Consider the following 23,450-nt stretch of genomic DNA (forward strand, 5'->3'; position numbering starts at 1 on the left):
TTGATGATGAAAGATTCTCTATTCTCCTGGAAGTCTCTACAGCACAATCGTCCAGGCCTTGTGATTCGAAAAAGCGTAGTTTGCGTCAGACAAACAGGAAGGTTGAAGCGGCCTTTGACAGTCTGTGTAACAACCAGACAATGTTCCTTCGACTTTTGTTCGATGAGATGTTATAGTAGCACAGCAGTCCGCAACTATTAGAGCTAGCGCCAGGGGTTGTGTGTGATGACTGAGAATGGGTTCTGTGTAAATTTATCAGCCCTGCGATGTCGCCGTTACAGTCAATCATTAGTGTAATCTTCTAAAAGATAAATAGAAGGTACGAATGTATTCAAACTATAAAGATTTAATTTAAACAATTTTTTAAAAGATCATATTCAAACTTTTACGATTATTCTTTGAAATAAATTCTTAATAGACTAATGTCATATAGCCACCATATGTAGAAACATGTTTAGATTTTATGTTTTCTTAGCGAAACAGGTGTGACAATGATGTGATACACCCCTTGTAAGATTTTGTGTAAGGCAGACACATCCTCGTGAAAGTGACTCTCATAATGAACACACCCACACAGAACATGTCTGCCGTGCGCTGGGTGTTTGAGAGAGAAAGAGGGAGAGGGGGAGAGAGAAAGAGAAAGAGAAATATTATTTTTGTATAGTTTATTTTTATATTTAATGTATATACTTTTAAAGAACAGCATGTTTTTCAACATTATAGTATGAAATATTATATTTGTAAATTAATAATTGCACATTTATAACCATTTCATTTATATACTTTTGAAGATCAGTGTTTTTCAACTATAGTTAGTGTTAAATATTATATTTGTAAATGACTAGATGTAAATTTTATAACCATTTAATTTATATAGAACATAATGTTTTTTCAACTTTAGTGTGACATATATCATTTCATTTATTTTAATTTCATTTATTTGTAAAGCACAACAGAAGCTGACCACTGTGCTGAACAAATGGAGAAGTAAAAAACAAACCACACACACAATGCACTAATAACAAACTATAAAACACTAGGTTAGGGTTTAGAGAAACCAACGTTATGAATGAAATGCAAGAGTAAAAACATTAGGCTGTAGCTTAGATTTAAATTCATGTACAGATGATGCGGACCTCACAGATAAAGGAAGAAGACTATTCCATATCCTAGGACCGGCCGCTGAAAACGCACGATCCTCGCAACTTGAATCTTGGATATGGCAGTATAATGCTGTCTGAGGATCGCAACGATCTTGTTAATTTTTTCACATTTAAAAGATCTGACAGGTAGGATGGTGCAAGACCAGTCAAAGCCTTAAAACTAGCAACAAAATGTATATAACACACTGGCAACCAATTTAGAGATAATAAAATCGTAAAAAAAAAAAAAAAAGTAATGTGTGCTCTCGTTTAGAGTCTAAATAATCGTAGTCAGTATTCGGGGTTTGCTTTTCCAACAGAGGGGCCAAAAAACAATTGCTTCAGTCTTACTCTCATTCAAGTGCAGAAAATTCAAGGACATGCAGGACCGTACGTCAGATAAGCAGGCAAGCAAAGTTTCTAGGCCTTGCTTGTCATTATGTTTCAAAGGGAGATAGATTTGAGTGTCGTCTGCATTAAAATTAAAAGATACCGTGTGATTCCTAAAAATTGAGCCTAGTGGTAGCATGTATAGTGAAAGTAATTTTAATATATATATATATATATATATATATATATATATATATAAATTGTCCTCACTTCCACAGTGTCTTCAGGAATGCGGAGGGTATCATGTAACACACACACACACAGATAAGTGCGCCCGGGCCCCCGTCTGACTTTGAGGTTTTCAGGATTCAGAGAGGTCTAAAGTAATTTATTGATATCAACTCTTTCTCACAAACATAGGCAGAAGACTGTGTGACATAGTGACCTGGCTGTGAATCTGGGATCAATCTGGGATCTTTTTAACTTTAAATGTATGGACATTTTATTGTATTTTGAATTTTGGTTCTTTATCTGTACCCTGACCGTGAACTGCGAGGTACATCAAACCATCAGCTGCATTTCATGCTTGTCTCCCAACAGATGAAATAGCGTTCAACAGATTATAACTGGAAAAAAAATGATTAGCAAAACACACTACCTGTTGTTTTGAAAGGAATTATAGTCTTGTTTATTTTAACTAAACATAAAAATCTGTGTAACTCACACAGAGACATAAATGCACCTATCTGCCTGCGTGATAGAGAGAATCACTCAATCTTTTTTATTTTATTTTAAATGAACTGAATGCTTTTCAACTTTAATTATTGTGAGATATGTAGCATTATTAGTAAAACTATTTTTCTCACTAACCCTGCGACACCTGGCAGGGAGGGGAATTCCATGACTTTATCTTTAATTCAACATTATCAAGGATAGGCGGTCAATAGGTTAAAAAACTAACTGTCAAATCCAATTTGATCCCTTTAAAGGCACACTATGCAAGATTTGTACCTTAATATAACAGCTCCAAAGTCGTTTCGGTGGTAAGCAGAGTCATAGTAGGGCGAATCATCCTGGTAGTGAAGCTTGGGGAGGACGCCGCCGGAAAAACCAGCCATGCAAGTTTGAAAGTGGCGCCCCTGACAAGTCGCGCGATAGTCACGAAATGCTTTACGGCAACGACGTCACACACATCAACAACATATGAGGCCACTTGCGCGAACAGTGTATAGTCTGCGGTATCTTGCCGAAGAAGAAGAATCCGAAGCTGAACCCACTTTCGCGCAAAAAGGACGATGGAAAAATCCAAGAAAACTCGGTCGGAAGAGTCTAGAAAAAGAAAGCGAGAGTCGGACCGTGTTAGAAACCGGACAAGAGTCCCACTCGGTCGTGCTTTTACTCGCTGGCGAGAGATTAAAACCAGCACTGGATGCAACAGCGATGCTGACCTGGCGATCTTGCTGATGGACTTGTAAGTAAATCTCTTATTTGTAATCTTGTTTACATTCTATGTTGTTATGCTGACTTATAATTTGCCATTTTTTTACGGTGCTGTTCATTCATCCATTGTTGACAATTAGACCAGTTCAATAATTCACATCTCTAGATAGACTTCCTAACAAACTGTCGTTTCTATATATATTTTTCTTTATGTTTTTTGACTCGCTTGCCAGCTGGTCTTGTGATGTGTATTTATCACGAAACAACTTAGTCCTTTTCTGATTTCTTATGGCGTGTGTACTGTGCATAATATACAAACTTTAGCTAACTAATAGTGGACTTTAGTGGAATTCAGGAATTTCCACGTAGTTTCAAACTGATTGTTTCAAACAAACTTCAAGCTTGTTCAGTATTACTTTTGCTGCTGAGTAAATACTGATAATATCCTTTAATTGTAGTTACCAGGATAAGGTAGTTATGTCTACACCCAGCAAGGGTCACATAAGACCGCCAATTCCACCTGTGTCCAGTATAACAGAGGAGTCAGACTGTGAAGGGTATGTTTTTATGCTCAATGATAATACTCCAAGTAAGACATAGCACATTGTAAACAAATCATTTATCTATTCAATTAGGCATGAAGACTTCCCTGTACCTGGTGTCCAGCCATTGGTCACAGAGACAGAAGAAGGTGATGTTTTGGAATCCAGGTGAGATTGTTTTTTGATTATATAATTAGAAAATATATATTATGCATTATATATATTATATATAAACCTACACACACACAGACACACACACATACATACATGTTAATAAGTTATTTTTACTATCATTGCAGCATGCATTCTCTAAGCATTGCAGAAGAAAACGACTCTCCAGATGAGGGGGATGCCAATGACTTGAGGAACAGCTTGTAAGTATTGTGCTGTACTGGTTATTATTTGCCTTCCACTGACATATCCCTCCAGTCTGATGTTCATCCGTGTATCTCTTGTACAGCATTGAAATGGATGATTGTTGGGTTGATCCTTCTCATAAGGACTGGAAGGATGAGGACAGCTCAGATGAGGATTATTTTCCTTTTCTTCAGCTACGGTAAATTTCATGTTGTGCTGTGTTCATTATCACAACTACACACTTCTTTCAATGTAAATTTTTTTTCTACATTCTGGTTTTTATTTAGAAGGTAATCAATGTCCATATACTCTGCTTCTATACACAGAACTGGTCGGGTCAACACAAACAATCTTGCTGAAATAAGCTTAGATGAAGCTGTGCTTGATGTTGCCACACCCAATCCTCCTGAACTTGAGTCACAATACATCCCTGAACAAGAACGAGTTCTCTGTGAGGAAGATCTGGTGGGGAAAAGTGCCAACATCACCTACAACAACAACCTCCATCAGCTCGCCATGTATTTGATGCTACCACTACAGAAGTGCAACTACCTAGACCGTGTTTCTGGTGTAGCATGCAGCGGTGAACCGCCATTTCGGGTGAGCCTGAAACCTCGGGGGACTGGAGTCATTTTGGAATGGGTAAGATAAGATGAATGCATTTGGATAGGGGACTTAGTGAACTGGTTGTAAACAGTACAGCTTTGATAAAATTAACATAAAGTTAAGATATTGGTGTTGGCAACAAGCAATAGATAATGAGCTCTACATTACTTATGCATTTGTGAGTTTTTGTGCTAAAGCTATTCTACAAATTTGACAGGACTCTAACCAAATGTGTGCAAGTGTTTAAACAAAATTATTTTTTGAATGCAGTCATGCCCCTTTGGACACATTCTTTGGAAATGGAACTCACAGCCAGTTTTGAAGTACGGCATGCAGGGGGGTGACTTCATGCTGGCTACAAATACTCTTCTTTCTGGCAATAACTACAGGAAGATTGCCCTCCTTTTTCAATTTATGAAAATGCCAATGGTTGCTGAGGGGACTTTCTTCCGAATTCAAGATGCTTATTGCATTGATCCAGTCCAGGAATGTTGGGAAAAAAATCGGGCTGTCATTATAAACCGGTTGTGTCAAGAAGAACATGTCGTTGTTCTAGGTAAGGTGTTGCATATTCGTTAACCACCATTACATTACTACTATTATTATATTTAGCTGTAATGGTGTAGAAAATATGATTCTAATGGATGTATTTTTGATCTATTCTCTAGGTGATGGCAGAATGGACTCTCCAGGTACTATGTTTTTGATCATATTGTATAATTGCATGTGTACAGTCCACATGCTGACGGCTGAATTTATTAATTTTTTTTAATAGGACACTGTGCCCAATACTGCACTTACACAACTCTTGAGCAAGAGTCAAGAGACATTGTGCACATTGTCACCGTAGACAAGCGTGAAACAAACAGGAATTCCGTGATTATGGAGAAGGAGTGTTTCATCAGGACCATGGACTCACTAATCCAGGAAATTCCGGTAAAAGAAGTTGTCACGGATGCCCACCCACAAATCTCTGCCTTGCTAGGTAAGGATAAGTTTTTGGATGTAATTTCTAGAGCCATCGATTTTTTTTTTTTTTTCTACTAATAATTGTGTCATTACAAATGCGTTATTATTGGTTTCAGATCCAAAGCGTGGGCGCTACAAAAATATTCACCACTCTCTTGACATATGGCATGCTGCCAAAAATCTTGGAAAAAAGTTGCGACGAGTATGTAATCATCGTAATTTATACAGTATTCTACAACTATTCTATGCCCTTAAAGATGAAGACTGATTCTTTTGACTTGCATTATTGTCTTGGTAATTAAAATTTTTGAAGCCAAATATTAACCTTGGCTTTGTTTCCTTTTTATCATTCAATCAGGCTGGCACAATGAAAAATCAGAATTCAATTCTAGCCTGGATGAAGGACATCGTTAACCACTTTTGGTATTGCTGTAAGCAATCATTGTCCGAGGAGCAGTTCAAGGTATTTTATAAGTCTTTGTAATGTCGCTGTAAAAAAATTTCTTTGTGCATGCAGAAAATTTTAGTTTCTAGGCTAGCTGTATGTACAGTAATCTATGTTGGTGCATTTCTACAGATGATGTGGCATGGTGTCCTACACCATGTCCGCAATCAACATTCGTGGGCAACTGGATGCTGTGATCATGAGCCTCTGGATGAAAGCAGCCAAAACAAGCCATGGATCCAGGAAGGTTTGAACAATTTTAGCCACCTGATGTTCATTTGCTCAGCGATTGTGATTTTTACTCTCTTTGATATGTGATTACAGGTTCAGCAGCTCATCAGGCACTTACAGCAATCGTGCTTGACAAGCGCTGGTTGAGCCAGGTGAAGAAGTTCATCAACTTCAGGTATGCATCAACTGTCATGCAATTACAAATGCACTAAAGTAGCAATTGTATTTATTTTAAAATGTAAATACTTCAATTACACTTATGCATAGCCATGTTCTACTTCATTCACAGTTCTGATAGATGTGTTTTTGTTGTACATTTTTATAAAACTATGTTGAATGTAGGCTAGAAATTGTGGCTGAACAGTGTTTGTCTTTTGCCTTTGTGGTAAGAAGTGTTACTATTGTGTGCCTCCTTCCTTTCCCTCCAGGACCACTTCTGATTTTGAAAGCTTCCAAAATCATATACTGATGTATGCGGCAAAGCGCTTCGCCTACAGCCCACCTGTATACAGGACGCGAGTTTTGCTTGCTGCATTGGATTACAATAACCACAATCATCGCCAGCCAGCCCGTAACAAGGATGGACACAAAATGTATGTATTTACTGTAACATCTGCACTTTGAAAAATTTTGAAATCACTATACTAAAATCTACACTTTCTTTACAGATATAGAAGATACTTCAATAAAAAATCAAAAAGCTGGAGTGTCTACACCACAAAGGAGAAGAAGCAGTACAGCTACATACAAGACCTCCAGAAGTCCATTATTGGGAGAAGGATTGCAAGTGGGAGAGGCCTTCCCCGCAAACAGACGCTCAGGTCCGATGATCCAAGGCGCAGGGGTTTGCTAGCTGATGTACTGCCACCACCCACTGCAGAACTAGTGCAGGCCCACATCGAAAGAGGACACATTCCTCCACACTGACTGTAATCTGGTCCTTGTAAATATTTGTAATAAAAGAAGCATACTATTGAACTTTTTGAACAATGTCTTTATTTTAATGCAAACAATTTTTTAAAATTTTAAATAAGTTAAACTAATAAATAAAATATATATAATATAATAATATATATTTATAAGTAATATAAATAAATATACGTAAACTTAATATCAAAAATTTAAATAAATATAAGTAAACTTCAAAATTGTAGAGGTAACTAATAATAAAACATTAAATTAACATTCCAAAAAAGTTTTTTTACATAAGATGTTGTGTAGTACTATCTGTATAAGTGTATTAAAAAAAAAAAAAAAACTAATGAAGGCGGCGCACACGGAATCCTGTATATTGTCCTCTTGGGTCGGGGAATTTGATCCTTATCTTCCAGACACAACAGCTGGGGATCACCACTCTGTTGCCCACACCCAGGCGGCCATGCTGCCACAGCACAAACTGTCTGTAGGCAGCATGTCTATATTGACGCTGTTCTACACCCGGCTCCTGGCTGTCATCAACAGCAAAAATGTCATTCCAGGCTGCACGGGCCAGCCGCAACACCCCCTCATCCAACACATAGAACTCCATGTGTGCCATGTTGCTTATGCAATTTTCAGGGATCTGGCGACAGCAAAGCCTTTCCAGGTCTGTGTCCATTTCTCTGCAATTGGTGCAAGTGCACCAATGCAGAACATCTCCAACAGGGTCAGGGCTCTGGGATACCTCAAACATGGCCATCACGTCGAACATAAGACCTGGCAACCTTGTGAGAATTGTATCCAACAGCCTGTCCTTCTGCACAGACTCCAGGGAATGCAATTTTACCTACAATGCAAAACAATTACTTATTATATTTTGATATATATATATATATATATCTATATCTATATCTATATATATATATAATATATATATATATATATATATATATATATATATATATATATATTATTATTATTATTAATAAGGCTGATGTATCTACAATAGCGTCTTGACCAATAATAAACAAACCTTCATTTCGGATGCACGTCTTGAACGCAGCTCCTGTAGCCTCAGCTGCTCCTCAGGGTCGAGAGTTTTTGCGCCCTTCCACCCTTTTGACGTCCTCCTCCGCTGAGGTGTCTTTTTCTTTGTTTTGGCCCCAATCGCCTGAGGGATATCAGACGACGCTGTTGATGTTGATTCCTGCGATTATCGTGAGGACAGTGGTCAACATCTCTCATAATTATTCGAACATTTCAAAGCCCAGTGGTTATAAATAATGCAAGTGAGCACAATTTACTAACTATTATTATAATTCGCTATAATCATGTCAGACATGTCTAATGAAATCATAACAGACAATGTTATGAAATAATGCGACGTACATTTTACTTTATTTATGTCATTTGACATTTTGTAATGTTTATATTACAATAAAAAAATGAAATTATACAATTGTCCTAGAGCATAGACTGTTTACTTGTAATTTAGCAGAAATCAAGTAAAAACGGTGTAAGCCAGCAAACGCGATAGGCAACTTTGTAAGGGTTAATGCCCGACGAGGTGTCCATTGTCAGGTTTTAATGGACGACGGCGAGGCGTAAACCGGCCGACGCGCAGCGGAGGACGGTTGCCTCCGCCGAAGTCCATTAAAACCTGACAATGGACACCTCGGAGGGCATTAACCCGCTTATACCATGGTCACTTGCCAAATAAAACATTAGTTTATATTTTAATTAGGCTAAATCTAGTTTTTACAAATAATAACTTGACTGACTGTTTATCTAGCAACCGGAGATATTTATAGTCCGCTTAGCTCGTATCCCTTCAGGTTCACAAATGCATTTTTTTTTCATGAAACACAAAGGTAGGCATAGTTTTTTTTTTATTACACATAAAACAATTAATCAAACAACAATAAAAAAACAATTAGCTCTGAGCTCCAGCGATTTGCGCTTAACGTTATAGAGGGCAAAAATTAATCAGATCAAAGAGAGGGTCATTTGCCTCAGGCTCCTTAGGCTTGAAACGCTGTAACGTTCAGCCTTCTCCTGCCTTGGTTGTCTGGACAGCTGCGTAAAACTCCCGCAGGGTCTCATTCAGGGGTGCGTTTCCCGAAAGCATCGTGTTATCCAACTATGGTCGCAAGTTACGTCGTTACCAATAGAGTTCAATGGAGCAGCGCAGCAGCGGTGTAATTTCCTCCGTTTTATTTACATTTTTTCTTTCTTCAGCAGCATACCAGTCGTCAAAGTTGCCATATTCTCCATAAATGTTAAAAGAAATAGCACGAAGTCGCTCATTGTTGTATTAGGCTATAATATCATAACGTTAGATGATTAGATAGAACGTTAGCATGTGACTGCCTGTTGCTATGGTTACTCACAGCCGTTGTAGGCAGCGCATTTATTTATTAATTTCGAATGGTAAACAGGCAGTTTCACCAGAACTACTTTACTAGGTGTCCTCTATCACTTTTTAACGGACACCCTGCAGCCAATCAGAATCGAGTATTCACCCAGACCATGGTATAAATGATGATAAAGTAGCCCAGCCTAACACTAGACATATAGTTTTTATTAATATATTAACCTTGCAGTAGCATAATATATTAGTGTGAAATCGCGAAACATTACCTGATCAAAATCTTCGGAGTCTACCTGTGCCTGTTCCATGTCCAATGCTTCTTTCCAGGGAGGGGGTGTGTGGCGGCGGCGAGTGCGGCTATTTACGACACTGCAAGTACACCACAGCGGCTCTAGGGGTCGCTGTTTTACAAAAACACCGAAGGTGCATGGTGTGCCTTTAATATTATCTTTACAATTAAAAACAACTGTTAAAAATTACATTATCAAGGCTAGGTGGTCAATAGGTTAAAAAACTAACTGTCAAATCCAATTTGATCCCTTTAATCTTATCTTTACAATTAAAAACAAATGTTAAAAATGACATTATCAAGGCTAAGCGGTCAATAGGTCATAAAACTAACTGTCAAACCCATTTGATGCCTTTTGATCTTATCTCGCTAACCCAGATGTCTCTCTTTTTATCTCATTTTGATACTTTTTATCTCATTTTTGATACTTTTTATCTCATTTTGATAGTTTTTATCACCTCTTATCTCCTTTGCTCTCGATTCAACCCTTTCATCCTATGCCAAAAGGGGCGTGGGAAAGGGGCGGGTCACCTGTCAATCAATCATCTTTTTGACATAAAGTGCATCCTATTACTACTTCCATAGTAGGAAACACAATACCATAGAAGTCAATGGGACCAGTTAACTATTTGGTTACTGACATTTTTCAAAATATCTTCATTGTGTTCAGCAGAAGAAAAATTCATACAGGTTTGAAACAACTTGAAGGTGCGTATAATGACAGAATTTTCATTTTAAGTGTTGTAACCGTTTGTTTCTTGGGTTTTTTCTTGTGCATCAACAGAAAGGTTTTTATGTATTTATTTTAGAGATTGTTTTGTCAGTAAATATAGAGGGTTTTAAATTGAATTTGTGTTGATTGTAACTATATAGGTTATTAAGACTTTTTTGTCCAAATTTGAAATAAATTGCAACTATGTTTTTTTTTTAATTAAAAAAATTTATTTAATGTAATAAACAAGTACACTATTATATAATTAAAGTATATTTTTGTTGACATTATTTGCTTGTCAGTATATTTGGAAGTACACTTTTACCATATTTCAAAAATAACTCTTAATATCAACTAATAGCATTTAATTTGAGCTTAATCTGTGATACATTTGAAATCAATTACATATAATATGCATTAAGTTTGTCGAAAACATTACACTTAATTCACACTTAAGTGTATTGTTGACTGACATTAAAGTATATTTTAGTTCACATTAATTGCATCATTATATTGTGTAGTGCACTTTAACTGTATTTTAAATACACTGGAAGCAATTGTGAGAGTGTATATAAAGTTGTATTAAAGTACCAATTAAGTTGTTCCAAAAAATCACTCTTAATGGCAACTTATTACACTTTATTTCAACTTAATATGTGATATATTTGAAATAAATTACACTTAATGTGCATTCAGTGCCCCGAAAAAATTGTATTTAATTCACACTTAAGTGTATTGTTGACTGACTTCAAAGTATATTTTTAATCACATTAATTGCGTGTCATCATATTGTTTAGTGCACTTTAACTATAATTTAAATACACTAGAAGCAATTATGAAAGTATATATAAAGTTGTATTAAAGTACCAATTAAGTTGTTCCAAAAAATCACACTTGATTGGAACTTATTACACTTTATTTCAACTTAATATGTGATATATTTGAAATAAATTACACTTAATGTGCATTCAGTACCCCGAAATTTTTTTTTTTAAATCGCACTTAAGTGAATTCATTTAAAAGGGTTAGTTCACCCAAAAATGAAAATTAAGTCATTAATTACTCACCCCCATGCTGTACCAACCCCGTAAGACCTTCGTTCATCTTCGGAACACAAATAAAGATATTTTTGATTGAATCTGAGAGCTAGATCACTCTTCCATAGAATGTCTAAGGGACTGGCTCTTGACGGCCCATAAAGTCATTAAAGAAAAGGTTTAAATATTCCATGTGCCTACAGCGGCTCAATTATACGTTTATCAAGCGACGAGAATACTTTTTGTGCGAAAAAAACATAAATGACGACTTTATTCCACTATTCCATTACTTCCTTATGGGCGCATGCGCGAGAACTGAGACGAGGACGTTCTCATTCGTTTACTTCTTGTTACCGGCTGCTCACCGCTTAGGAGTTTTACCGCCCCCTACCGTATAAGATGATGTGCTGATATAGCTGGAAGCGCAAAACTTTCTGTTTACAAGCAGAGGAAGATGCGCACTGTACATACGCTTTTCAATTAGCGTATTTTCCGCACTATAAGGTGCACTTAAAGCCTTTAATCTTCTCAAAAAACGACAGTGTTCCTTATAATCCGGAGCGCCTTATATATGGATCATCATTTTATACGGGAGGTGGCGGTAAAACTCCTAAGCGGTGATCAGCCGGTAACAAGAAGTAGACGAATGAGAACGTCCTCGTCTCAGTTCTCGCGCATGCGCCCATAAGGAAGTAATGGACTAGTGGAATAAAGTCGTTATTTATGTTTTTTTCGCATAAAAAGTAGTCTCGTCGCTTGATAAACTTATAATTGAGCCGCTGTAGGCACATGGAATATTTAAACCTTTTCTTTAATGACTTTATGGGCCGTCAAGAGCCAGTCCCTTAGGCATTCTATGTAGGACTGATCTAGCTCTCAGATCCAATCAAAAATATCTTTATTTGTGTTCCGAAGATGAACGAAGGTCTTACGGGGTTGGACCAGCATGGGGGTGAGTAATTAATGACTTAATTTTCATTTTTGGGTGAACTAACCCTTTAAAGTGTATTATTTTTGTAATAAGTACACTTTATAAAAGTACACTAAAGTGCACTTTTTTTCACAAGGGTAGTTATGCTAATTTAACCTTTGATGTGCATAATACATTCTCTAATTGGACATATTTCTCTAAACTAAATTACATTGTTTCCCCTCCAACCCAGGCTCACTGTAAATAAGTGCCTGTGTTGGCATTTCTGCAAAATGAAATAACTTACGGTCTACACTATACATTAGAGTCACTACTACTCTAATCACCTAAAGTGTTTAAAAAATGCATTTGCTGAAGCAACCATGTCATTTTAGTTCTGTCACGCACGGGAACGACAAAAAGGGGTTGAGGACTCAAGTGCAGAAAAAATTATAATTTATTACAAAAACAAAACAAACACAAAGCAAAAACCCACGAGGGGGAAAAACACGATAAATACAAATTAAACACAACAAAACCTGAACATGTCGAGGATCACAGGGAACGGGAGACATAAGACAAAACAACGATCCGACAAAGACTGCAAACAAGAGGAGACTTAAAAAGGGAACAAATCAAGAGGGGACAGGTGGAAGAACTAAAACACTAATCAGGTAACGAGGGGGAGGGATCAGACAATGACGAGCGCACATGGCCCAAAATAACAAAACACCCATGTGCAACACAAGACAGGACAGGTATGTGACAAGTTTGCTCTTTTTATTGTGACCTGAATTGTATATGAAGCTGGTTATATGATGTAGATGTCATAATGTATTTGTTTTTAAATTATACTCTATGGTAAAAGCGTTTTGAAATGTATACTGTAATACTGTTTATTAAAGTTGTTGCCGTTTTACTGTTTCTAGTGTTCGTTTCTGGAAACTAAAGTAAATTGTTTGTATAGGTATTTTGGAGTGTTGTAGGTAGAGGCATATATTTCTAATAAGCCTAGCTCTTTCACTTCTGTTTTCAGATGATTCAATAATTCAAAAATAAATACTGGCCAAATTTGAATATATTAATTCTGTAACCTACTGTATTGAACTGTAACTACACACATGTTAATAAAGTGGTCTCAAATTCAGTTTCTGGAGACCCATAGCCCTGTAGAGTTTAGCTCCAACTCAACTGCTTGGAAGTTTATAGTAATCCTCCTGAATACCTTGATTAGCTCCGGAGTTTGAGACCTCTGTGTTAATAAGTGATAACATGCAGACAATTCAATTGTCCATTAGTTGGCTTTGATTAATTCCATAGTCCAAAAAAAGTAATTTGATGACATTTCATGAAATGACCAATTGCAGACAAATTTAATCAGCGGCATTTCAAAATGTCCTTAATATCTTCTAGTGTTTCTAAAAATAAAAAAAAAATAAAAAAATGTGAGAAATTCTATTTCCTGTCTCAAATTCTAATTCTGTATCCTGATTTCTCAATTCCTCCTTATAAGCCATTCTAAATTTAATTCTGAATGGGGCACAACCCTGAAAGATTAGTACAGTATGTACATTTAAAAAATGGATAGCTCCAGTTAATGATGCTTATTGGTCATTAGCTGTGTTTTATATACGATAAAGCATGGCTATGACACTTCATTGAACAGTTGACCAAAGTGCTGTACAGAAAAATGATCACATGAGGCACAAAATTACATACTGTTAAAACTGTTCCATGTATGATGTATTTCAGTAAAAGTAACACATTTCTGTTTCAGATATGGTACAGTATTTTCATTGAGTGATACTTTTGAAAGGAATGGGTCTGGTTTAAATTAAAAATTGTAAACCAACTTTTTTAATGCTGAGAGATGAGCATATGTGTGTGTGTAAGAAAATAACATATTGTGTTAAAAAAATTACAACGCATGTAAACAATTCCTAGTTCCGTGTTTTTATTTGAGCTCCATTAGATGAGGAATTACATCTAGAATGTTTTTCTTGCTTTTTTTATTGTCACTGTCATTTAATGGTGGAAGGATGGAATTAAATAATTTTATTTTTTAAAAAGTAGCATATTAATCCACTTTTTTATATAATAGTTTTTTTGTGTTGGTAATTGTTTTAAAAAAGCAATCAGGTACCCTACTCAATGAGTGCAGTATTTTGAATACAGTCACAGATGAAGGGGTTGGGTTGCAGGCACTCTGCTTTGTATCATGCCTAACAGTGCCTTTCAGTCATGACTGTATTCAAAATACCACATGGCCTCTTGTAACCTCATTGCTTATACTGTGGGTTGAGTTAGAGCAAGCTTTGATGGATGTTTAACTTTGGCCCACATTCTTAAGGCTCAGTCCATTATCAGTCATGGGGTATGAGGATGCATCTCTTTATATGTCAGATGGTGATGAAGGCCCCTTGGTTGCTGTTGGCTGATTCTGGCTCCACACAGCGGCCACGTCTTCGGGTCACTCGCCTCTTGCGGTGGAACTTGGCATAACAACGCAGACCTAAAGAATATGATATTTACATTATATTCACATGTATTCATTTAGCAGACTTTTTCATCCAAAACTACTTACAAATAAATGTATTCTTTGATTGAATAATGAAGTCAAGAAGTTTTTTATTGAATCATGAGAAATCATTTCCAGGTCACATTTCACTATGACTACCTATCACCTGATATCTGGCGCTATCTAACAACTGATATGTTTGGGTGAGTAGCTTGCTCATTCAGTTCTCAAGGAGGCTGAATTTGAGTATTACGATATATTTTCTATGAAGAACCCTGCGACAGCTGAGGGTTTACACAAAGTATCTATTTTTTTTCACTTTTAAGATATAGCATTTTGAAATTAAGATGTAAAAAATCGAGCATTTTAGGAAGAAACCTCTGGCGCCTAAAGGGTTATGGTAGCATTCCAGGGACCACTTTATGGCAGGGCCCCTTTCTAACTGCAGGTGTGGAAGAAGATGTCCCACACTGTGATTTGATCCTTAGTGAATGAGCATAAACAAAGGTTTAAAAACATCAGATAAAATGCTAAGACAACTGCCAGACACCTCAAACAGGGTAGGAACCTTCTGCACCCAACACTACCAAGGAAAGGGCTTCTCATTGGACTACAGGTTGACTCTAACCACCAAACTCATTCCTAAGATTTAAGCAAGAACTATACAGGTACATATTCTTCCAGGATCTCTCAGATGCAGCAACAGTGGCTGAAACAAAAAAAAGGCAACAGAGATCTATCTAAATCCATTCATACCTATGTTTGGAGGCCACAAATTGATATAAATGGCAACACATCCACTCTATCTTCATGCAAAGCACAGTTCATGTTAATGGTTATTGACTTAACACAACAGTTCACGAGACAGATCTATTTAAAGATAACCAAATGCATGGACGATGACTTAATCATTTCTCAAAGTGTTTGGTCTCTATCTGTACCATTCAATGCCTTTAATAATTTAAAATATATATATAAAAAAAATATAACATTTTAAATATAAGACACTGTTTTAACACTGTACTTTATAATATGATTTCCACACTAGGGTGGGCAACACCGTGGCTACTTCAGACACCATTGGCCAATCAGAATCCAGGATTGGAAAGGCACCAAATTTCAATCTCCTCATCAGAATGGGATAAATATGTCCCCTTGGTAGACACACCCTTGTTCTGCGTCTCCAACTCAATTGGAAAGGAGACACTAACAGACACGCCATGTCTTGAGTTTCTTTTATATAGCTTTCGGCTGCACTCTAGCTGCAAAAGGGCCCCAGCATTGAGAGACCTCAGCTGACCCTTATGGTTCCTCCAGCAGCGCAGGCCAGTCAACAAAGGACCTTTGCATCAGTAGACATTGCCTTTCCCACACACCTCAGTGGTGCAGTTCAAAGGACCCTGTGAAAATTCAACTGACCCAGCTGCCCAGTCCACTCTTTAAGGTCCCTCTTGGCACAACTGAAGTTCAGCATCCTCCAGCCCAGCATGGCAATGACTACTGGATCGCAAATCTGTGCCCTTCCCACTGCACGCTACCCGCATTACCAGTGGAAGATGCTGCTGGACTAAAAAATCACTATGTCATCTGTGACTTGAGTAGAAATTACAACACCATGGAGAGGCTTCTCTGAATGAACCTGGCAGAAGTCGAGGAGAAAAAGATAAACTTTCTCCTTGATGAGCCAGTTTCGCCCTCTGAGCTCTTCGACACATCTATAAGATGGGAATTTCAAAGAGACCAATATATAACACCTATATACGCGACCTCTATACCACGCCATTCCAGGTCCACGCCCCAAGCTTCTAAAGAGGCCTGGCCTGTCTTTGTCTGAGGTCTGAGGTAAGCGTCGCCAATTGTGCTCCTCCACCTCACAGGAGTAAAATGCAGAGAATGCAAAAGAAAACAGGATTTGAGGGAAGTAATACAGAGCAAACACACCCAGCATTCTCGGGATGCAGAGGCCATCACCTGCCTCCTTCCTTCTTTTCCCCTAAGTGTTGCTAGGTCTCCCCTTGTGACACCTCTACTCATCAGGGGTGTGCCCCCTGTGGTGACAGGCAGGATATTTTTTAAATCCTTGGTCATATTTCCCTTATGATATTCTTTGAATACCAGGCCCTGAGCTAAGCTGCCCAATGTAGCCAGGGTTTCTGGCCCTAGGGAATAGAGTCACAACGACCCCTATGACAGGGAACTGTGACGCTGGATCAGTGCCATTGAAGTCATTGACTATGACTTGTCATGTCAGCCATATGGCACTAATTCTTTCAGCATGGCGGAGTAGGTATTTGTTTCCAATTAGCGTCCTAGGACGCAGTGAGTTCCCATTCAAAAGGAAAAGTATTGGGTTACGAATGTAACCTTGGTTCCATGTAAAGGGTAATGAGACATTGCGTTTCTTTGCCATGCTTCAGGCATGTCTGCCCACGTCTCCTTCAGAATAAACGTGGATGACGTGTAATGCAGGCGCCCTTTTAAACTCTTGTCATACTAGTAGTGACATAATAGGCTATCACCGGCCAATGTTATTGTCGTGCTTTGACACGTGCTTATGACACCAGTCATGTCAGAGGCATTTCACATTAGAATCCTAGGATACAGTATCTCATTACCCTTTTCAGGGAACCAATATTATATTCATAACCCGAGACGTTTTCTGCAGAGCTGTTTTATAGATGAACTTAACTAATTCCATAATTGATTAACTTTTCACTGTTCTTGAACTAAACTGAATTCAGTTCAGTATTGTATTGTCTAAAGTGCTACATGAATAAAAGTGACTTGACAACGTAATATATAAAATACAATTTATTATTTCTATGTCTTGATTTATTGGTGAAATATGACTTGGACATATTCCTGATGGGTTTTGTGAGATCCCTTTTTTTATACTTTTTAGTATCTCTCTAGAATGTTAATTTTGCCTCTAAGAAAACAACGTATTCTCATCCCAAGGCATCATATACAACACTTTTGCCAAAGCTTAGACATCCAACGCACATGGCACTCTTTAGCGTCAAATGAGAAGCTTCGGTTATGGTAGGTTTAGGTATGGGGTAGGGTTAGGGTTAGACCACTAGAACCCCTTTTCCACCAAAGCATTTTGATAGCCGGTTCGGGGCTGGTTCGGAGCCGGTGCCTGCGCGCGAACCAGTTCTTTGTGTTTCGACAGCCACCAGTTCTCGGCCGGGAGACTATTTGCTGGACTAGAACCATTCTTTTACCACGTCATGCTTACGTCGGGGGCTGGGGCGGGTTTAGATGTGTCCTAAATATCTTTTCTGACCATAATATAGGATTGCAAAGCCAGGAGAAACATTTGCAGAAACACGATGGAGTCTGCATTTGTAATTTTTATGCTTGAAGTTGGCGCAAGCTTTTCCATTTTTTTATTGAAAACATTATAAGCAAAGAAGAAAACAGTCACAATATAGAACAAATAAATGGAAAGAAAAAAAGACACAAGACAGGGGTACATAACTTATCAGAAAAGATTACATATCAAACGAAAAGATTAAAAAAAACTTACATATTTCAATTGTTTTTAAAGCCTTCTTGGTATAAGAGTTAGAGATAATCCCAAAGTAATGTACTTGCAAGCGTTTCTAGCTAAGACAAATGGCGACGTACACAGTGGCGTAACGACGTCGTTCCCTGGGCGCTCTAGTCAGTGGAAAAACAAACAGGTTCTGAACGTGTTCGCAAGTTGAACCAACTCCGAACCAACTTTGAACCAGCGGGTATGGGAGGCGCCTTCTGCCCCATATATATCTGCATCACATTTGACGCTAAAGGGTGCCATGTGCGTTGGATGTCTACGCTTTGGCAAAAGCGTCGTATATGACGCCTTGGGATGAGAACAGGCTCAAGAAAACCAGAAAAGTCATACCCACCTTCCTCACACATGCAGTCATCATAACACTTGTTGTTTAGACCATGATTGTGAGGTTTGCACTCATGTTCTCTGAGGTCACAACAAGAACCTGATCGTAGCACAATGAGATAAACCACAAAAGTAAACACTGGCAAGTATTTTCTAGTATGTTTTTGCTAATGAATATCATGTTATTTAAGTAATTTTCTCAAAACATTAAAATTGTGTAATCTACTCACACTCATAATTTTAAATGATACTGTGGAACACAGAAGATGAATTTTTGAGGAAAACAAACTTTTTATCAGAGGGTCATTATTAGTCTTTTCGGTAACACTTTAAAATAATGGTCCGTAGTTAACAAGTAGCTATGCAGGAAGTGATAGGTAGTACTGCATTAACACCGAAGTTAATACTATTAACTAATATGGAAGCAATATTAACTAAGCATTAAGTAATAGGTAATTTAGTACAAAGGTAGTTCCTTGGTAGGTATTTGATTGTTACTAAATAAATATATCCTCATTGAGAACTACTTGTGAACTAAGAAATAATAACCAATTAATTACTAATCAGAAAAGTAACATGTCTAAAAAGTGAACAATTGTGGGGGTTTTACTCTTAACATGGTCATAACATTTCAGAAGCATGTGCCTCAAATGGGTTCTTTGTGGAAACCAGTTTATGAAGTTTATATATCCCCCCAAATACATTAGCTAGGTTGAGATTGTGACCACTACTCTTGCCAGGATGAACGCATGTTCTCTGTTTATTTAAAACTTAAACATAAAATAATACTAATAATGACAGTTTTAAAAAATAAATCTTAAATAATTAGGAAGTGATGCTGACACTCTCATGATTGGATTAGTTCACTATTAAGAGCTCTATTGAATGTCAGTCACATATATCTCAGACTCCAAAGACCTATAACTTTATGTTACAGTAGCTGCCTGAGGAGGACTTCTCTTTAGGACATGAATATAAACATTGATGTTCACTTGTCAAAAACAATTTGTATCTTTAATGAAGAAATTGGCTGCATTTATGTTACGATAAGTGCAAAACCACATCTTCCAGATTACAGTTTGTTAGAACATTAGTGCCTCACAGAACCTGTACAGTATGTGTCAAATATAAAATTAAATTACTTGTATCATTTGTGAAAAACATGTTTACTCCTCACTAACTACTTAAGCGTTACCTTGTCATCCCGCAGGAACTACTAGTGATGTGGCCCATTATTTTAAAGTGAAAAACAGGTTAACTCCTAACTAACTACAAGCGTTACCTTGTCATCCCGCAGGAACTACTAGTGATGTGGCCCATTGTTTTAAAGTGAAAAACATGTTAACTCCTAACTAACTACAAGCGTAACGCTTGTAGTTAGTTAGGAGTTAACATGTTTTTCACTTTAAAATAATGGGCCACATCACTAGTAGTTCCTGCGGGATGACAATGTAACGCTTAAGTAGTTATTGAGGAGTTAACATGTTTTTCACAAATGATACAAGTTATTTAATTTTATATTTGACACATACTGTACAGGTTCTGTGAGGCACTAATATTCTAACAAACACTGTAATCTGGAAGATGTGGTTTTGCGCTTATCGTAACATAAATGCAGCCAATTTCTTCATTAAAGATGCTAATTGTTTTTGACAAAGTTATAGGTCTTTGGAGTCTGAGATATATGTGACTGACATTCAATAGAGCTCATAATAGTGAACTAATCCAATCATGAGAGTTTCAGCATCACTTCCTAATTATTTAAAGGGCACCTATTATGGAAAATTCACTTTTACATGGTGTTTGAACATAAATGTGTGTTGGCAGTGTGTGAGCAAAACCACCCTAGAATGATAAAAATCCATCCAGTAGTTTTTTTACAATCTCAATAAATCATATGCACTGCCTCAGAACGAGCTGTTCTGAGATCCAGCTCTTTGTGACGTAGAACGGGAGACAGGGGGTTGATTGACAGTGTGGCTGTGGCCTAGACCCCGCCCTCGGTGATCTGTACACACACCATCCTTCATTGTTTCAACGTCGACAGCCGGTAATGTCTCTGTTGGAAACGTTTATGTTCTGTCGTGGACTCGTGGGTTAATCCTGTTGTTGTGGTTTAAAAGTTAATCCTCAAGTGTGGATTGTCGTCTACTGTTTGCGATCCACCGTCACCTCCAGTAACAGTAAGTGTATTTTATGATTTTTGAGCAAATAGTCTTTTCAGTCAATGTCAGCCAATTCAACAACAAATGCGTCTAAAGTTATTGCCGTCATAGGATGTCTGTGTATATAATTTAAAACCTTGTTTGTAGTGTGTAACCACACATTTATAAATATATATATTTTTAAAGGTATTGTATTAAAAACTGCATATATGTTGGTGTTCTGTAAGTTAGCCATCTTCTCACATTTGCCACAGAAGCACCTATGACAAGTAGCTAAACATGACGCCACAGGTCCCTCGCATAAATGTAATTTCGCTCGTACGTAGCAAACTTTATCACAGAATGTGTATGTAGTTTCAAAAAATTGCGCTAGTGTCTGTGTGTGTGTGTTGGACATCCATCATTTCAAATGGGACGCTCATACAACTCTAAAGTACATAAAAGTATCAAATAACCATACCGAGACGTACTGGTCCATTCTCATTTGTTTATTCTGCCGGAGTCTCTTCATAATATATATTCGGATTCAAACGTACTCTGAATGACATTCAATACGGCGCGTCTCTTCACTCTCTCAGTACCGACTGCCTGCCATAGGTATCAAGTTACGCCCTCATCCAATGGCAGGGCGGGGATATGCAGCTCATTTGCATTTAAGGTGGAATACCCCCTGAAACAGCTTATTTTTAAGCAGGCCCCAAAATGACATTTTAAAATGGTTATAATAAATTAACTGTGGGGTATTTTGAGCTGAAACTTCACAACATTGATGGTGCCTTTCCAGATGTGTAAGCTGCCCATGCCACACGCACTCATGCAACCCCATACCATCAGAGATGCAGGCTTCTGAACTGAGCGCTGATAACAACTTGGGTTGTCCTTGTCCTCTTTAGTCCGGATGACATGGCGTCCCAGTTTTCCAAAAAGAACTTCAAATTTTGATTCGTCTGACCACAGAACAGTTTTCCACTTTGCTAGAGTCCACTTTAAATGAGCCTTGGCCCAGAAAACGCCTGCGTTTCTGGTTCCTGTTTAGATATGGCTTCTTTTTTGACCTATAGAGCTTTAGCCGGCAACGGTTAATGGCACGGAGGATTGTGTTCACTGACAATGTTTTCTGGAAGTATTCTTGAGCCCATGTTGTGATTTCCATTACAGTAGCATTCCTGTGTGTGATGCAGTGCCGTCTAAGGGCCCGAAGATCACGGGCATTCAGTATGGTTTTCCGGCCTTGACCCTTATGCACAGAGATTGTTCCAGATTCTCTGAATCTTTGGATGATATTATGCACTGTAGATGATGATAACTTCAAACTCTTTGCAATTTTTCTCTGAGAAACTCCTTTCTGATATTGCTCCACTATTTTTTGCCTCAGCATTGGGGGAATTGGTGATCCTCTGCCCATCTTGACTTCTGAGAGACACTGCCACTCTGAGAGGCTCTTTTTATACCCAATCATGTTGCCAATTGACCTAATAAGTTGCAAATTGGTCCTCCAGCTGTTCCTTATATGTACATTTAACTTTTCTGGCCTCTTATTGCTACCTGTCCCAACTTTTTTGGAATTTGTAGCTCTCATGAAATCCAAAAGGAGACAATATTTGGCATGGCAATTCAAAATGTCTCACTTTCAACATTTGATATGTCATCTATGTTGTATTCTAAATATAATATTGAAATTTGAAACTTCCACATCATTGCATTCTGTTTTTATTCACAATTTGTACAGTGTCCCAACTTTTATGTAATTGGGTTTGTATATATATATATGTGTGTGTGTGTGTGTGTGTACACTGTGTACTGTAGCCAGAGATCAATTATTTATGTATGACATTATCAAGTATGACATAAGAGGGAAACATTGCATAAAAAAAATTCTACAGCAGTTTATATCTGCTATAAAAGAAGTGATATCGCCATCTACAGGGCATTGAAGGTACTATTTCGTGTGCATTTTGCTTTTACACACCCAAACTTGTCAACAAGGCTATTTTACGCAAAAAAGCATAAAGCAGGGAGTTGTTGAATCACAGGAGTATGATATGGTTGCATCTGGGGATCTGAGGCAGAAACCAGCGTATCTGGTAGGCTTTGACCAAGTATTGTTAAAATCAAGTACTCTGACTTTTAAGTCATATTGGAATTTGTGACTTGTAACTTGTAATGGAGTCATTTTCGCTGTAAGGTATCTGTACTTTGACTCAAGTATGGTTTTCAGGTACACCTCTGAAAAAAAGAGAACCTTCTGTGTTCCACAGTTGGGGGGGGGGGGGGGGGGGGGGATAAACACTGGTTTGTAACACCATGATGACAAGTAAATAATGGCATTTGTCATGTTTGAGTGAGCTTTTCCTTTGATCAGTGCTTGTCAAACCAATTTTGAGGACCCCCCTTCCACCACCCACCCCCACCAGCACCACCACCATGGGACATTTTGGATATCTCCCTCATCTAACATCTTATTTAACTCACCACCTCATCAGTAGAGACTGCGAGACTTAAATTGGGTGTGTCTAACTTCAAAGACATTCAAATGTGCAGTGGATGGTGGGGTCGTCTTCAGAACTGGTTTGAGAAGCACT

The 23,450-nt window shown here is 37.7% G+C and overlaps 3 protein-coding genes and 1 long non-coding RNA gene across 6 annotated transcripts in view; 2 read left to right on the plus strand and 2 right to left on the minus strand.

Moving 5' to 3' along the window:
• The first annotated feature begins 2,461 nt into the window (after window positions 1-2,461).
• Window positions 2,462-7,023, plus strand: LOC120487527 (uncharacterized). The gene is made up of 14 exons (XM_039683726.2): window positions 2,462-3,469; window positions 3,548-3,622; window positions 3,754-3,828; window positions 3,915-4,010; window positions 4,138-4,453; window positions 4,688-4,973; window positions 5,086-5,109; window positions 5,193-5,402; window positions 5,503-5,588; window positions 5,745-5,849; window positions 5,964-6,078; window positions 6,156-6,237; window positions 6,491-6,655; window positions 6,731-7,023. Exons 1-14 carry the CDS (start codon window positions 3,390-3,392, stop codon window positions 6,987-6,989), a joined length of 1,974 nt encoding a protein of 657 aa, XP_039539660.1. The 5' UTR covers window positions 2,462-3,389; the 3' UTR covers window positions 6,990-7,023.
• Window positions 7,024-7,073: 50 nt separating this feature from the next.
• LOC148970122 (P2X purinoceptor 7-like) lies at window positions 7,074-11,441 on the minus strand. The gene is made up of 3 exons (XM_089125328.1): window positions 9,621-11,441; window positions 8,014-8,187; window positions 7,074-7,827 (listed from the first exon to the last, which is right to left on the minus strand). Exons 1-3 carry the CDS (start codon window positions 9,657-9,659, stop codon window positions 7,321-7,323), a joined length of 720 nt encoding a protein of 239 aa, XP_088981454.1. The 5' UTR covers window positions 9,660-11,441; the 3' UTR covers window positions 7,074-7,320.
• The window catches only part of LOC148970123 (uncharacterized), a 100,298-nt gene continuing 87,109 nt past the window's right edge, over window positions 10,262-23,450 (plus strand). Inside the window, exon 1 of the long non-coding RNA XR_016148699.1 lies at window positions 10,262-10,348. This is a non-coding gene — a long non-coding RNA (uncharacterized LOC148970123). The remainder of the gene's footprint in view (window positions 10,349-23,450) is intronic.
• Window positions 12,739-23,450, minus strand: part of draxina (dorsal inhibitory axon guidance protein a) — a 113,346-nt gene continuing 102,634 nt past the window's right edge. For all 3 annotated transcript variants that reach the window (XM_089125326.1, XM_089125327.1, XM_089125325.1), the window contains exons 6-7: window positions 18,714-18,803; window positions 12,739-14,811 (exon numbers count right to left, since the gene is read on the minus strand). In XM_089125326.1, coding sequence (XP_088981452.1) covers window positions 14,699-14,811; window positions 18,714-18,803 — 203 coding nt within the window. In that variant the 3' untranslated portion in view covers window positions 12,739-14,698. The remainder of the gene's footprint in view (window positions 14,812-18,713; window positions 18,804-23,450) is intronic.

Source organism: Pimephales promelas, chromosome 21, assembly GCF_988280905.1.
Source record: "Pimephales promelas chromosome 21, fPimPro1.hap1.1, whole genome shotgun sequence".
NCBI classification, from domain to species: Eukaryota; Metazoa; Chordata; class Actinopteri; order Cypriniformes; family Leuciscidae; genus Pimephales; species Pimephales promelas.

Bases quoted from the DNA above. Each gene is read 5' to 3' on its own strand.
- LOC120487527 (XM_039683726.2), top strand. From the start codon at position 3,390: ATGTCTACACCCAGCAAGGGTCACATAAGACCGCCAATTCCACCTGTG. The intron at 5,110-5,192 runs GTACTATGTTTT...TTTTTTTAATAG, and splicing joins TGGCAGAATGGACTCTCCAG to GACACTGTGCCCAATACTGC. The intron at 5,850-5,963 runs GTATTTTATAAG...GCATTTCTACAG, and splicing joins TGTCCGAGGAGCAGTTCAAG to ATGATGTGGCATGGTGTCCT.
- LOC148970122 (XM_089125328.1), bottom strand. From the start codon at position 9,659: ATGGAACAGGCACAGGTAGACTCCGAAGATTTTGATCAG. The intron at 8,188-9,620 runs GTAATGTTTCGC...CGATAATCGCAG, and splicing joins ACTCCGAAGATTTTGATCAG to GAATCAACATCAACAGCGTC. The intron at 7,828-8,013 runs GTTTGTTTATTA...TTTGCATTGTAG, and splicing joins GACGTGCATCCGAAATGAAG to GTAAAATTGCATTCCCTGGA.